The following is a 15,132-nucleotide window of genomic DNA, read 5'->3' as shown; positions in this document are numbered from 1 at the left end:
GAAATACCTGATTCTGCATATCTGAGACAGAAAAGGCAGCTTTGACTAATGTCTGGTGATGTGTTAGCAGATACATTTCTGTCTAGACAACAAATCAATATGGAGCCTTTTTTCTTTTTGCTTGTGTATTCATTTGCTTGGCGTATTCTAAAGCATTCACTTACGGACTTTTAGCCCACTCAGAAATAACACACAGGCAAGTTTGTTGGCAAGAAAGCACAACATTCTGACTGTCAGATGAGATTGTCTTTGAGGAACAATACTAAATATATAAGTGAATGTTGATGAGGGAGTGAGACTTCCTCTGCAGAGTTATTAAGCTTAAACTTAAAAGCCTGGGACAACAGCATTTCCTTCAGCTGAATTTTGATTCAGGACTAGAGCTGAAATAGGAGATGTTATTGCTGAGTGAACGATGTCACTGAAGACCAGAGGCAGAAAGGCCCCTTGGGAAGCCATGAAAAGACTGAAGTGATCACCAGCATCAAGCATCTGACTTTCAGATTTCTAACTTCTTTTTTAATAGTCCTGACATCATCCTATATAACTGTCAAATGCCCAGTTTTACATTTTGATCAAAATTTTATAGGGTTTAAGGCAGGTCTCTTCATGGGACTATGTGGAAAAACTTGAAAATAAATGGATTTTATTGCTTTCTTCAGAAGAAAACTTTTCTTTTGTTAAAGAGCTGTTACTTGGTTGTTCTAACATCAGGCAGCCAAATAAATATGACTCTTATGGCATATGCTTATATAATTTAAATCAAAATTAGAAGTGATATTTTTCCTTAGCAGAATTTTGACAGCTGAATTCTAAAGTTTCTGTGCCTGATGTTATACAATATGTGAAAGAAATTTTTTATGTTCACTTAACATATTTATTAAATGTTATATAATATCAACTTTGAAGAGTGAAAATAAAATATTTTTTTAATCTCAAATGCATATTTAGGAAACTTCACTATATCTATATAAATAGGCGTGATGGAATAATTCCGCATTCTATAAAACACTTAGAAATTAAATTAATATTTAATAATCATGAGAATGATGACAAAGGTCACAGTTAGTACCAAATCAAAGCATTCCAAGCACGAGTTGGCAGGTCCTTTCATAGAATCAAATGCAAAGAAGGTCAAAGTAATTCAAGAGATAAGTTTAGGATACATGGAGCATGTGTGCCTAAGACTGTACTTTTGTGGAATGTCTTAAGAACAACCTACGTTTCGTCATCCATATGCTCTTATGGAAGAATTCAAGCAGCTAGAATACTTAGTAATTTGCATAAAATGTGCCTAACGCCTAACGAATCGTTTGTTTTCAGAAGCAGCTAATGGTTCTTATCTGTGTCTTCTTTTTCCTGTGCATGCTTTGTTTTGTTCCCACCCCGGCAGCCCAACGGGAGTAGCCAAGGCAAAGTGCACAACCCATTCCTTCCCACCCCCATGTTGCCACCACCACCGCCACCACCGATGGCCAGGCCTGTGCCCCTGCCGGTGCCAGACACGAAGCCTCCAACCACGTCAACAGAAGGAGGCGCAGCCTCCCCCACCTCACCAAGTAAGTATGGATGAGACAAGGCGCCGGTCACTTACAAAGCTCTGTGCACTTGAATCAACATCTCAGCTTGGCCCCTCACTGCATAGGCTTTAGTGAAAGGCACGATCCCCAGTGATGGTTGTAGCATGAGTTTGCAGAACCAAGACCAGATCAAAGCAGATACTGCTCTAGGGTACCACCAACTATACCAAGTGTGAAAATGACTGGGTGTTGGGTGGATGAAATGGTACAACTACATGCCCAGGACTGAAAGTGAAAATATGAATTACTCAGTGTTGCATATTATTTGAGTGGCTTTGAATGCTATCCTCATGATCATCAAACAACATCTACCTGTATGAATCTTACTAGCAAAAATTCCTCATACTTTGGTAGAGCCCTGCCTTCCCGTAACTTACAATCCAAGAGAAATGCATTTGATGAGCTACAAAGATTAGGTACCTCATCCATCAAATAGAAAAAAAAAGTTTAGATGAAAGTAACCAATTCAAAGGTGTGTACATTGAGCATTCACCAACAAAAGAGACTGGCAGAAGATCAGAGCTAGTAGCCATGGCAGTTGCCTAGCTAAGATTGGCAGAGGGAGGAGATGGAAAATGCAATTGGAAGGAAAGAGAAAAGAACTCTTGGCTCTTCTCTGAATACTCTGGGAAGTGTGATCTGACAGTATAGGATTATTTGATAAATTAGAGAGAGAACAACTCTCCTGGTATTTCCTGATATTTTAAATATGACAAGGGAATAGAAATAGGTTGAACACATAAATTTGTCTTTTATTATACCTGAGATAATGACAGGAAGAGTGGTGGCTGTAGGCAGAGTTCCCAGGTAATGGATGAGACTACCTAATCTTGATAGGGGGTGTGCTGACCACCTTCTCTAAAGCACTGCAGAGGGATCAAGGCATAGGAAAGAATGGGAACTGTGACAGTGACCCTAAAGAGAGAAGGTCTTCAAGGAAGTGAGGCTGGACACAAGGCATCTACAGAGGAAGAAGTGAGCATAGACCAGGAAAGAAGCAGTAAGATCAAGAACTTGAGCAGCAGCTATGGAAATTGAATGGAAGAAAGCCCAAGAAGAGCTGTTTTCCAGACATAAGCTTTTGGGCTTGGACAGCCATTTGGATGAGTATAGTGAAGGATGATTCAAACCTCTTGGTGTTCAGGACAGTGTGGTATTGAATACAGGAGGGCCAAAGAGAAAAAATGAGCCTCTGTTGATACAATGTTCATTGAACTTAATGTGGGGGATACTGATTTCAAATATCTAAAGCCCCTTATGGGTATGGGTGAGATTCAGGTTATCTAGTATGTATTCATTTTGATAATGCATGCAGAAGTGAGTGGCATTGTGCATGGATTCTGGTTTTATAGCAAAAAGACTGAGAGTCTAGAGGAAATTCTGGGCAGGCTGACTTCTCTTGGTAAGAAGTGGTTCAACAAATGAGAAAACCCTGAGTGTCCAATGACATAGGAAGCAAACTAGGCTTGCTATAAGGATCTTGGATGCTCAGTTCAGAAAAGAAGCTTCTGAGAAGTAGAAGCTTGTAGGTGAGTCCTCCTTATTGTGTATTCATGTAACATCTTCAAACTAGTCAGAGAATAACCATCCTCAAACTCTGTTAAATCTAGTCGCTGGGGATATTGACTTACACATTGGCAACTGCATGCTTATTGTGCTGTTGCACCACTGGTGCATATTGTACCACTTTTCTGTCTCTCTAGATGTACAGGACATTGGCTGAGCTCTCAGAAAACCTTGTTTAATGTTCTTATTCTACATAGAATAAATCTAAAGGATAAGGGCTCAAACCCCCACCTTTCACATTGGTAGCTATGTTTCCCTTCCAATCCCAAGTTTCCTCATCTGTCGAATGTGGGCAGTAATCCCTAGCTGGGCAGGGTTATGTGAAATCAGCCACGATAAGCACCACACCACCACCAAATAAATTGGACCATTATATTATCTCCCAGGGGCTTATCTGTTGGCTCAGACAGTAAAGAATCTGCCTGCCATGCAGGAGACCTGGGTTCGATCCCCTGGGTCGGGAAGATCCCCTGGAGAAGGGAATGGCAACCCACTCCAGTATTCTTGCCTGGAGAATCCCATGGACAGAGGAGTCTGGTTTGCTATAGTCCATGGGGTGGCACAGAGTCAGACACAGCTGAGCGACTAACACTTTCATTTCTTTATTTACCAAAACTCTTAACTAGTGGAAGCCTCCCAGGCTAGGCTAATGAAGAAACGTGTCTGTAGGACGTGTAGAAGCTACTCAGCCCCTCAATCAGGTTGGTATGAGTCTCTTCCTGGGCTTCCTTCCATGGATTGCATCTAATGCCTTGATGAGAACATAACCACTGTCCTCCTGTGCCCCGCCCCAAGCATTCATTTAACGTGATGGGAAGAGGTGTGGAGGAGGCCTTGGCAGATCCAGCTCATATGGTTGCCTGTTCCTTAGCACAGGGTTTAGAGATTTTCAGAAAAAGAATTTCAGGAAAGGGGAACAAAAGTTTGATATTTACATAATAATTTTATACCTACTTTTTGAATCCTAGGATTCTAGGAATGTAGTCAAAACCAAGTGTTCTACTGATGGCATAGAAAGGTTTTTATCATCATAAATTTTAGCCCTTGTTTCTGGTCTTTCCTGGGGTTTGCTGAATTCACAGTAATATGTTATTTCAGAGCAGTATATCAGCTATCTTCTACTTTACTTTTAAGACAGTGATAGTCTGGGAAACCTGTAATTTATAGTATAGGAGAAGCCTCTCAAATTAAAAATCTAAAAGCCCACCAGCCCACACTGGGAAGACTGCCTCCTTTCATTCATTTATTCATCCTTCATATATTAGGCATCTGTCATGTACCAAGGACTGTGTTAGCCACTTGGGATACAAAGATGATTCACTCCTTCTCCAAAGAAACTTGGGGTTTGTTGTGGGAGACAGCTGGGGTACAGGCAGCTCGCCCAGACAGCACTGGGACAGAGGTGTGCATCGGTGCCACGAGAGGACTTGGGAGGGAGTTGGGTCCAGGTGTGGGGCCTCAGGTGGGGTTTTTTTGGAGGGAGTGACTTCTTAGCTAGTAGCGGTAGCATTCTGATGTTTCAAGCCTGAGGGAGAAGGTAGAACTTCTCCTCAGAAACCAGCTTGTGGGTGGAAGGAGGGGGGGTGTCTGACATTGGATTACCACTGGATAAAAATTTAGAGCAGAAGTATCATTTCATAAATTCTGTGCTTTCTTAGAAATTACAGCCACAGGGTGGTTGGATCCTGTTTATCTTTGTCAGTTTATTAGAGCTCAACTTGAGCAAGAAGAAACATCACGACAGGGTATTATTAAGTACAGATGTTCAACATCCTGACAGTATATCTGATATTGAGTCTTTTTCAAAACCACTAATTGTATACCCTGGGACAGTCTTTTCTACTGAGAGGTTTAAGATGATTTGCGATAAAATAAGGTTTTAAAAAGGAAAGTAGGAATCACCTATACTGACAACTTTTCTGGGCCTGGACTCCCATGTCTGTTAACAGGAATAACCCTAACTGCTCTTCATACTGTCACAGACAGGTTGTCAGGACAAAGTGGGGCGACAGATGTGCTGTGCTGTAGACAAAGTCCAAGACACCATTTTGAATATGCTCATTTATAAAATACAAGTGGGTGCCAGCCTAAAGCAGAGTATGTGTTTTTAAACTAATCAGTTGCCTCTGGCACCAATGTGCAACTTTGCAGCTGCCACCGGGAAAACGAGGGTAAGACAGATTTGGGGGAAAATATTTGCCTATAAAATAATATGTTTTAATGGAAAAATCCTTACCAGAGGCCTAAAGAAGAGTAGTGAGGGTGGAAATAACAGTTCTGTTCTCTCAAGGAGGACATTCATATAGTTGATATGTTTGGAGGAAGATTGATATATACTATGCCAGATCTGTTTAGGATACCATGACAAACGGAATAACTGGTAAGAGTAGTTCACAGTGGGTGGATTCTACTTCTGCTGATTAACTGGGTTTAGATAACCGGTGAGAGAATATCACTTCTTTCATTCATTCAGTAAACAGTTATTGACTAGCCACTATGTGCAAAGCAGCGTTGCAGATGCTAGGATTCTGCGGGAAACGAAAAAGATGAAAAATCCCTGATTTTGTGGAGCATTCATTTTACAGAGGACGATGAATAAAATAACAAGTATAACAGGTAGGAGTGATGTGAGATGCTGATACAATAGTAGGAAAGCGAAGCACAGAGGGGTTGGGATTAGTGGGGGTTGGATACAACCTAAACAGGGTGTCTGAGAAGGGAGGTGTGAACAAAGTCCAGCAGAGGCAAGAGAATGAGCCATGAGACTGTAGAGGGAGGAGTTTCCGAGCAGGAGGATCAACCAGTCCAGCCTGCGTGTTTGAGGAGCAAAACCCAGAGGCCAGTGTGGTGCGACCATAATGAGTGAATGAACGAAAGTAGGGGGAGGCCATGCCTGAGAAGTAATGTGGATGAATGAGGATATGACTGGGAGCTGGGGAGCAGAGGGGAGGCTCAGGCTCATGGAGGCAGCAAATGTTGAAGGTTCTTATGGGCCACGTTAGGACTTTGGCATTTGTTCTGAGATGGGGAGCAAAGGAGTGACACGAGTTAGGTTTTAACAAACGCTTTGAAGGCTTTGCTGAAAATAGATTTCATGGAGCAAGAATTAAAATAGGAGGACTAGTTATGAGGCTTATTTTTAAATCAATAAATATGAGTGTCTTCTACATGCCAGCCACCATTCTAGGCAGAGGGATCCAAAAGTGAACAAAGCAGACCGTCCGCTTCCCTTGTGGCATTTACATTCTAGAGGGAGGGGACGAACAACAAAGAATAAGTAAGTTAGTGAGTCAGGGACCAGGAAGTACAGTGGGAAAAAGTAACGCAGGGAAGGGGTGGCATACCCTTGCAGTATTGCAGGCAAGAGCTGCTAATGATCTGAACCCATATAGGGGCAGTGCATTCTCAGTCACTTCAGTCATGTCCAAGCCTTTGCAACCCTGTGGACTGTAGCCCACCAGGCTTCTCTGTCCATAGGATTCTCCAGGCAAGAATACGGGAGTGGGTACCATGCCCTCCTCCAGGGGATCTTCCAGACCCAGGGATCGAACCCATGGCCCCTGTGTTGGCAGGTGAATTCTTTACCACTGAGCCACCAGGGAAGCCCCTGGGGAGGCAGTAGGGGTGGTGAGAAATATATGAAAGATAAAGGTGATAACATTTACTGACATGTTAGATGTGAGTTGAGGAAAAAAGAAAAACAAAAAACTGGAGATATCAGCAAAGACACCTAGATTTTTGACCTGAGCAATTGGAAGTGTGGAGTTGCCATAAAGTGAGTTGAAAAAGTTACAGGAAGCTCAGTTCTGGGCAAGGGGCGGGGATCATCAGTTTAGTTTGACCAAGTTATATTTGGAGATGCCTATTAGGTACTCTTGCCTGGAAAATCCCATGGACGGAGGAGCCTAGTGGGCTACAGTCCATGGGGTCGCGAAGAGTCGGACACAACTGAGCGAGTTCACTTTCACTTTTCACTTTCATGCATTGGAGAAGGAGGTGGCAGCCCACTCCAGTGTTCTTGCCTGGAGAATCCCAGGGACGGGGGAGCCTGGTGGGCTGCCATCTGTGGGGTCGCACAGAGTCGGACACGACTGAAGTGACTTAGCATTAGGTATCTTGGGCTTCCTAGGTGGCTCAGTGGTAAAGAATACATGCCGATGCAGCAGACGCAAGTTCGATCCCTGGGTCAGAAAGATCCCCTGGAGGAGAAAATGGCAACCTACTCTAGTATTCTTGCCTGGAAAATCCCATGGACAGAGGAGCCTGGCGGGCTACAGTCCATGGGGTGGCAAAAGAGTCAAACGCAACTGAACATCCATCCATGCATGTTAGGTATTTTACTGGTGAGACTAATTGTAATAACATCCTACCTACTGCTGTTCTTTGCAGTGTACTGAGTTTTTCTACATGCACCATCTCATTAATTGGGAAGGGACTCCTTTTCAAACATGTAATAAAAGAAATGGATATTCCTAAGAGTCCTGAGGATAACAGCTCAAGAATAGGCAAATCTCTCATTACATTTGGATCTGTTTGTGGTATGATAATTCAAAATGCACAATTCATTTTCTTAATTGCATTGTAAAATTCAATTTTTTATAATAGGTTGGCACCAAGAACATACTATAAAAATGGACTTTTCCAGAAAAGAAACTGAAGATTGGCATCATAGCCTAGAATTATAATGAAAAGAAAAAAAAAACATTTTTGAATTATGATAGAAGATAAAACATGAATATTTTCCTTTTTTAAATTAATTAGGAACACAAAAACTCAATTTAAAAATGCATGAAAGACTTATAAACAGTTTTCTCCATCCTGTCTTAGCCATGAACTTTTGATTTTTTTAAACTAGAATTCTATTAAATTAGAAGCATGTAATAACAAGTTCCCTTTTTATTTTTATATCTCTGATGAATCTTGTATACATTCATTGTATGAATGAGTTTGAACCTGTTAATTGAGAATGTAACAATAATCTCTGACCAGGATTGAAATTTCCTAGTATAATAATTAACATATGTTCAGTGCTTTTTGGTTAGCAGAGCTCTTTACATGTATATTTTATCTCATTTCCAACTTCTTAAGACTCAGGAAGTCAGGATTTTATAGATAAGGAAACTGAGATTCAAGAATGGAATCTCAAATTTCCCAAGATTATAATCCCATAGTGTGCGTGGGCACTCAGTCGCTCAGTCACGTCTGACTCTTTTCCAACCCCGTGGACTGTAGCCCACCAGGCTCCTTTGTCCATGGGATTCTCCAAGCAAGAACACTGAAGAGGGTTGCCATTTCCTTCTCCAGGGGATCTTCCTGACTCAGGGATCAAACCCATGTCTCCTGTGTCTCTTGCATTGCAGGCTGATTCTTTACTGCAATAAGCCATCTAGATGAAAAAGAATAATCCTATGGTCGCATGGTGCTAGCTCCTCCTGTAGCCAAATTACAAAGCAATACGACACGATTTCTGGTTACCAGGGAACCACAAACTGCCTATTCTTGTCTGAAATTAATAACACAACAAAATGTTGAGCTTTTATTAAAACCAAGCACTTTAAAAAGTGCTTTTTATATATTATCTTGTTTTAATCCTCACATTAATGCTATGAAGTGCATACTTTGAAAAGTAAATACCTTAATGGAGAAACACAGGGTATGAAGAGATAGATAACTTTCTCAAGATCACTCAGTCAAGTGTAGCAGCGTCATGACTCACACCCAGCCACCTTGAACCTGCAGTTCATACACTTGGCCAGAGCATCCTTTGAGGATCTTTGCTTTAGCCCAATTTCCAAGTTTGCAGTGCAGATCTATGGGAGAAGTACAAAGGAAGATACTAGTGGTCATTTATGCTTCGGTGTGGATCAGTTTCCGTTGCTGAGAATAACTTTTTGTTAGCAGGGAAAGGAAAGAGAGCAGAAGAAAGGAGATAAGCAAAGAATAGTGAGAAGGTGGGAAAACAGTAGCTATTGCTAAAGCCGGAGGTTCTTTGTTCCTTAGGGCTCTCCAGAGCTTGGACTGTTGATGAATGCTTAGAAGAATTACTCTCTGAGTTTTGACCCAAATAATGATGGCTCTCTTTTTCATCAACACTTTTTTATGTGTTAATTTTAATCAGTAATTGAATTTAGAACAAGTCAGTGAATATGTCGTATACACAATTTTTAAATGATATAAGGAATGTATTTCCTCTTTCAGAGAAGAGCCAGTAGATAATGACAAGAGCAAATTTTAAAAATGTTATTTGCTTCCTTTCATAAAATAGTGTTTCTTTACTGGTACCTGAACTTTTCCTTTAGTTTTTAAGTTTTAAAAAAAGTTTATATTCAATGAAATCCACCCTTTGGTGTACAGTTCTATGAGCTTTTAAAACATCATAGATTCTTCCACCCAACACCACATACAGGATACTGAACAATTCCAAAGAGCTCCCTCCTTCTTCTTATCTACTCTTAAGTTAATGTCTGATGTCGTTTAGTGCCAGGGACCATATTTTACTTTGATCTCTCTATTTCCACATTGAATTTTATTCTTCAGCCAGCACTGCTTCTATCCCCATTATATTTTAATTTTTTATATTCTTCTGAATCAGAAAGAGACCAGTTTAACTACAGTATTTTAGGATATGATAATAGTGACATTTTCATATGGAAGAGGGAAAAGAATTATTCAATAAAGTATATTGGGATGACTGAGTAGCTGTCCACAAAAAATAAAATTCCTTATACCAAAATAAATTCCAGGTGGTACAAAAAATATAATATAGAAATATTAAACCTTAAAGTACCACAAAAACATAGGGTAGACTTTTTTGAAATATTGAAATGAGAAAGACCTTTCAAATAATATAGAAAAGTATCGTGACATAATCTTGTTGAGTGTGTGAAAAACAGGCATTCTCCTATACTGTTAGAGGACTGTAAGTTGGTTCAACCTCTTCAGAGGACTATTTTACTATATATATATTTATATATATAAATTTTAAATGTAAGTCATACATAGTGTTGGACATATGAGCAAAGATATACATCAAGTATTCGTTGCAACAGTGATTATAATAAAAGAGTGAAAGTGAAAGTCGCTCAGTCATGTCCGACTCTTTGCGACCCCATGGACTATATAGTCCATGGAATTCTCTAGGCCAGAACACTGGAGTGGGTAGCCTTTGCCTTCCCCAGGGGATCTTCCCAACCCAGGGATCGAAACCAAAATATCCAAATATCTACTAATATGATATACATTAGAAAACCCTTTGAAAAGAAGGATGGGGCTTGCTTCCCTGGTGGCTCAGCGGTAAAGAATCTGCCTGCCCATTGCAGGAGACACGGGTTCGATCCCTGATCGGGAATATCCCACGTGCCATGCCGTGGGGAAACTAAGTTTGTGTGCCACAACTATTAAGCCTGTCCTCTAGAGCGTGGGAGCTGAAGCTACTGAAGCCATGTGCCCTAGAGCCCGTGCTCCACAGCAAGAGAAGCCACTGCAGTGAGAAGTCTGTGCACTGCAGCCACGGAGTGGCCCCCACTTGCCACAACTAGAGAAGAGCCCGCACAGCAACAAAGGCCCAGCACAGTCAAAAATAAAAATAAGTCAATAAACATAAGGGTGAAAGTGAAGTCGCTCAGTCGTGTCCGACTCTTGCGACCCCATGGACTGCAGCCCACCAGGCTCCTCCATCCATGGGATTTTCCAGGCAAGAGTACTGGAGTGGGTTGCCATTGCCTTCTCCAGGGGATCTTCCCAACCCAGGGATCGAACCGAGGTCTCCTGCACTGTAAGCACACACTTTTACCATCTGAGCCACCAGGGAAGTCAAAAATAAAGGATAAGTGTATATGAATTCATGGAATAATCTTTGAGTTATATTAAGTCAGCAAAGGAGAGAGAGGGCTAAGAAACAGTATGTATAGAACATATACTACTGTAGAGTGGGGATGTATATATACACTTGATTGTGTATTGAAGGATAGAAATTGCTTTGTTGGGAGGTAGTTCCTAAGTCGGAGAAGGCAATGGCACCCCACTCCAGTACTCTTGCCTGGAAAATCCCATGGATGGAGGAGCCTGGTGGGCTGTAGTCCATGGGGTCGCTAAGAGTCGGGGACGACTGAGCGACTTCACTTTCACTTTTCACTTTCATGCATTGGAGAAGGAAATGGCAACCCACTCTAGTGTTCTTGCCCGGACAATCCCAGGGACGGGGGAGCCTGGTGGGCTTCCTTCTATGGGGTTGCACAGAGTCGGACGTGGCTGAAGCGACTTAGCAGCAGCAGCAGCAGTTCCTAAGTACCTTACCCAGTAAGAATGGAAGAGATTATTGAGTTTTAAATCCCCTTTTATGTCAAATATAATGATTTATTTAATTTTTAAAGTATTTTTCTAGTGAACTAAAATTTTTCTTTAAATCTCAATCACTAATTACAGTGACCAAAACTCACACAGTGGGGTCGGGTAAGGGGGGCGAAAGGGGGTGATCCAGAAAAGCCTTGGTAAATTTTGTACATCTGATAGCAAAAATATGTGCTCTTTCTGCTGGAGAATTATATTCTTCTTCCCTCCCAGAGAGCATGGAATTTAGTACAGGATAACATTTTCACCCTCAGTAGCCATTATTTGCTCACAAGTTCTGCTTCCCTGGTGGCTTAGAGGGTAAAGTGTCTGCCTGCAATGCAGGAGACCTGGGTTCGATCCCTGGGTTGGGAAGATCCCCTGGAGAAGGAAATGGCAACCCACTCCAGTACTCTTGCCTGGAAAATCCCATGGACGGAGGAGCCTCGTAGGCTACAGTCCATGGGGTCACAAAGAGTTGGACCCGACTAAGCAACGACACGTTCTGCTTTAGGAACCCATTGGATACAAATGTACGTGTGCTATCTTTAAGTTATAATTTTCAGTAAATACTTTTTTGCAGAGAGCATTTCTACTTTGTGCACAACCCAAATTTTTAATGTCTAACTGTGCAAAAGAAAAATAATTATTGCAAATCAGGCACTTTGATAGGTGTTTTCATATGTATTACCTTAGTTGCACTTGATTTTTATTTTAATCTGAAAAATTGGAATCGTTAGCCCTCTTTTTAAAATGAGGAAACTGAGATTGAACCAGAATTCAATTCCAGGTCTGTTGGATGCTAAAGTCCAGTGCTTTCTACTCTACCACTTAACTATATTTCAAGACATGCCATAAAAAAAACTTTTCTATTATTCTTATAAAAACTCCTGGGTACATTGAATTGGATGAAAAACAGAGGAACTCGTGAGCAGGAAAAAAAAAGAACTGAACTTTGTCAAGAAGGAATGAGTGACAAAAGAAAACAGCCAGTGGATGATTACGTTCATTTGGGTTATTTAAGTTATCATAACCCATTCATGTCTTATCTTGCCTCAGTTTTTTACTATTTCAAATGACAGAAATGACAGATGAGTTTTACGATTTTCTTCATGAAGATAATATATGGCAATGCAATGTAGGAAAATTGAAAAATACAGAAAAGTATTTTAAAAATTATATTCTCCTATAACCAACTACTAATTAACATTTTAGTCTGATTTTCTTCCCTTTTTTCAGTGCATTTCTCTGTGTATGCTTATATTTATATAAGATTATTGTGACCTGCTGCATATAATAATTTCTATGTTGTTTTCTTAACTAGTATTTTACATCTTTTCTTACTTTATAATAGAAAACATTCTAGCAGGAAATGTTATTTTAAATGATTTTTACTTTTTCTCCTACTGTAGAACATTAACTTTTGTCCTCGCCTATGGAATATCCTCCAGCAAATCATCAAACATATATTTTTGTCCCCAACTTGAATAATTTTATTAGGATAGATTCTGGAATTGGAATTACTAGTGCAAATAGTATAACTATTTCTCTTGATATACATTACCAAGCTGCTTTTCAGAAAAGTTGTGTCAGTTTACACCCTTAGAAATTATATATGAATCTGATCATAACATTAACCCAGGAGAGATTTAAGTATTATTTTTTTAATTGGTTGAAGGCAGATACCTTGGGGTGTGATGCCCTTAATCGGAATTTGGTATCAGTAATCCCTGACTGGATGATTTTAGCAGTTTTCTTCAACTGTCTTAATGTAGAGTACAGTGGGATCCTGGAGATTTCCCATCTTGTTGGCTAAGCCTCTCCTTAGAGATCACTCTCTGGATTGCTCCTGTGGAGAAGGTAGCCTATTAGAAATTCACAGAGCGGGGTGAAGCCTTACAAGAGTTAGAAGTATTAGAGCAAATAATGTTTATTATGTTGGACTTTTTTTATATATAGAGGCTCTGAGAATTTAACTGATTTGTCAAGATCACGTTTCTAGTAAGAGACTGAATGGATTTAGTCTAGAATTTTCTGATTCTAGAAAAAAAAATTATTTTCTATTAACTGCATTGCATTGCTGTAAAAATAAAAATATTATTTGGGGTTTTCAGATTCTGTTTTTATTTAGGATTAAAAATTACTAGAAGATATTTTGAAATCACTTGTAATTCCAGTCTTTATAGATAATCACTTTCTGTATATATTCTCCAGTCATTTTCTGTGCTTATTTTAAACATAATTGATCATATGTATGTGTTTATATATGTATATACATATATACATATATATATAATTTTATAAACTAATTTTATTCATTTCATATTATAAGCATATCATGGTATCATTATTATTTTAAAACATTTTTAATGACTGCAGTATTCCAACGTATGGATGAAACATCAATTTATCCATTGGTTCCAATTTGTTGCGCTTATAAGTAATGCTGTAATGAACATCTTGGAGTGTAAATCTTTATATGTGCTTTTAAGTATTGGTTGAGAATATAGTCCCAGAAGTGGGTTTCCAAAGTTACACTGCCTTTGGAGAGGCTACAGAAGCCTTTCAGGAGGGAGCGATCCAATATATTGATCTTGGTTTCTTTTTTTAGTAAACCCCAGCTGAATCCAGGGTTTATTCCCTGTGGCTCTTCAATATTACTTTCACCTGTGCCTACCATCTACGTGGTTGTTTTTGATCAATAAATATGTTCAGTTGAATAACACACAGCATACACATAAAAATAAGCAATATAGAATGTGGATCAGTCATTAGAAATAAATTGAAATGAACTGAAACAAAGCTGTATTCTGTCCTTTAAATCATTATAAAAAGAATATTATAGGCAGTATAAATAGGTTGTTTACAGGAAACACTCATTGTTAAGTGCCTCTTCATTACACAGGTTTTGGTAACGTAAAGTCAAAAGACGCCCAGTTTATAGATTGCTCTGATTCCCTTCTTTCTGTGTGCACACATGAATTCGTCTTATACCTTCCTCTCTGAATGTTTCATCCCAAATCATGATGTCATCTGAGCCCTACCCGCTATGAAGATCCCTAACACAAGTGGAGAGACCAGCAGAGCAAAGCCATCTGCCCAAACTGATTCTTTTCATGACTTTTGTGAACTATTGACACATTAAACATTTCATGCAAATTGTTACCATACATGTTAAGTAATGCTAATATATTAAAGTTCGAATTCTTTAGATTTTCAGGAAGAAAGCTTGTGGGTATGCTATTCCGTAATAATTTACTAGCGGCCTCTTGAGAAACCTATATGCAGGTCAGGAAGCAACAGTCAGAACTGGACATGGAACAACAGACTGGTTCCAAATAGGAAAAGGAATACGTCAAGGCTATATACTGTCACCCTGCTTATTTAACTTACATGCAGAGTACATCATGAGAAACGCTGGGCTGGAAGAAGCACAAGCTGGAATCAAGATTGCCGGGAGAAATATCAATAACCTCAGATATGCAGATGACACCACCCTTATGGCAGAAAGTGAAGAGGAACTCAAAAGCCTGTTGATGAAAGTGAAAGAGGAGAGTGAAAAAGTTGGCTTAAAGCTCAACATTCAGAAAACGAAGATCATGGCATCTGGTCCCATCACTTCATGGGAAATAGATGGGGAAACAGTGGAAACAGTGTC

The 15,132-nt window shown here is 39.9% G+C and overlaps 1 protein-coding gene across 9 annotated transcripts in view; it reads left to right on the top strand.

Moving 5' to 3' along the window:
- Positions 1–15,132, top strand: part of NFIA (nuclear factor I A) — a 427,392-nt gene that overhangs the window by 362,867 nt on the left and 49,393 nt on the right. For all 9 annotated transcript variants that reach the window (XM_059884867.1, XM_015465326.3, XM_024989708.2 and 6 more), the window contains one exon: positions 1,394–1,559. In XM_059884867.1, the coding sequence (XP_059740850.1) occupies positions 1,394–1,559 (166 nt within the window). The remainder of the gene's footprint in view (positions 1–1,393; positions 1,560–15,132) is intronic.

This window comes from Bos taurus, chromosome 3, assembly GCF_002263795.3.
Source record: "Bos taurus isolate L1 Dominette 01449 registration number 42190680 breed Hereford chromosome 3, ARS-UCD2.0, whole genome shotgun sequence".
NCBI classification, from domain to species: Eukaryota; Metazoa; Chordata; class Mammalia; order Artiodactyla; family Bovidae; genus Bos; species Bos taurus.
This window is presented reverse-complemented; position numbering and strand designations above follow the sequence as displayed.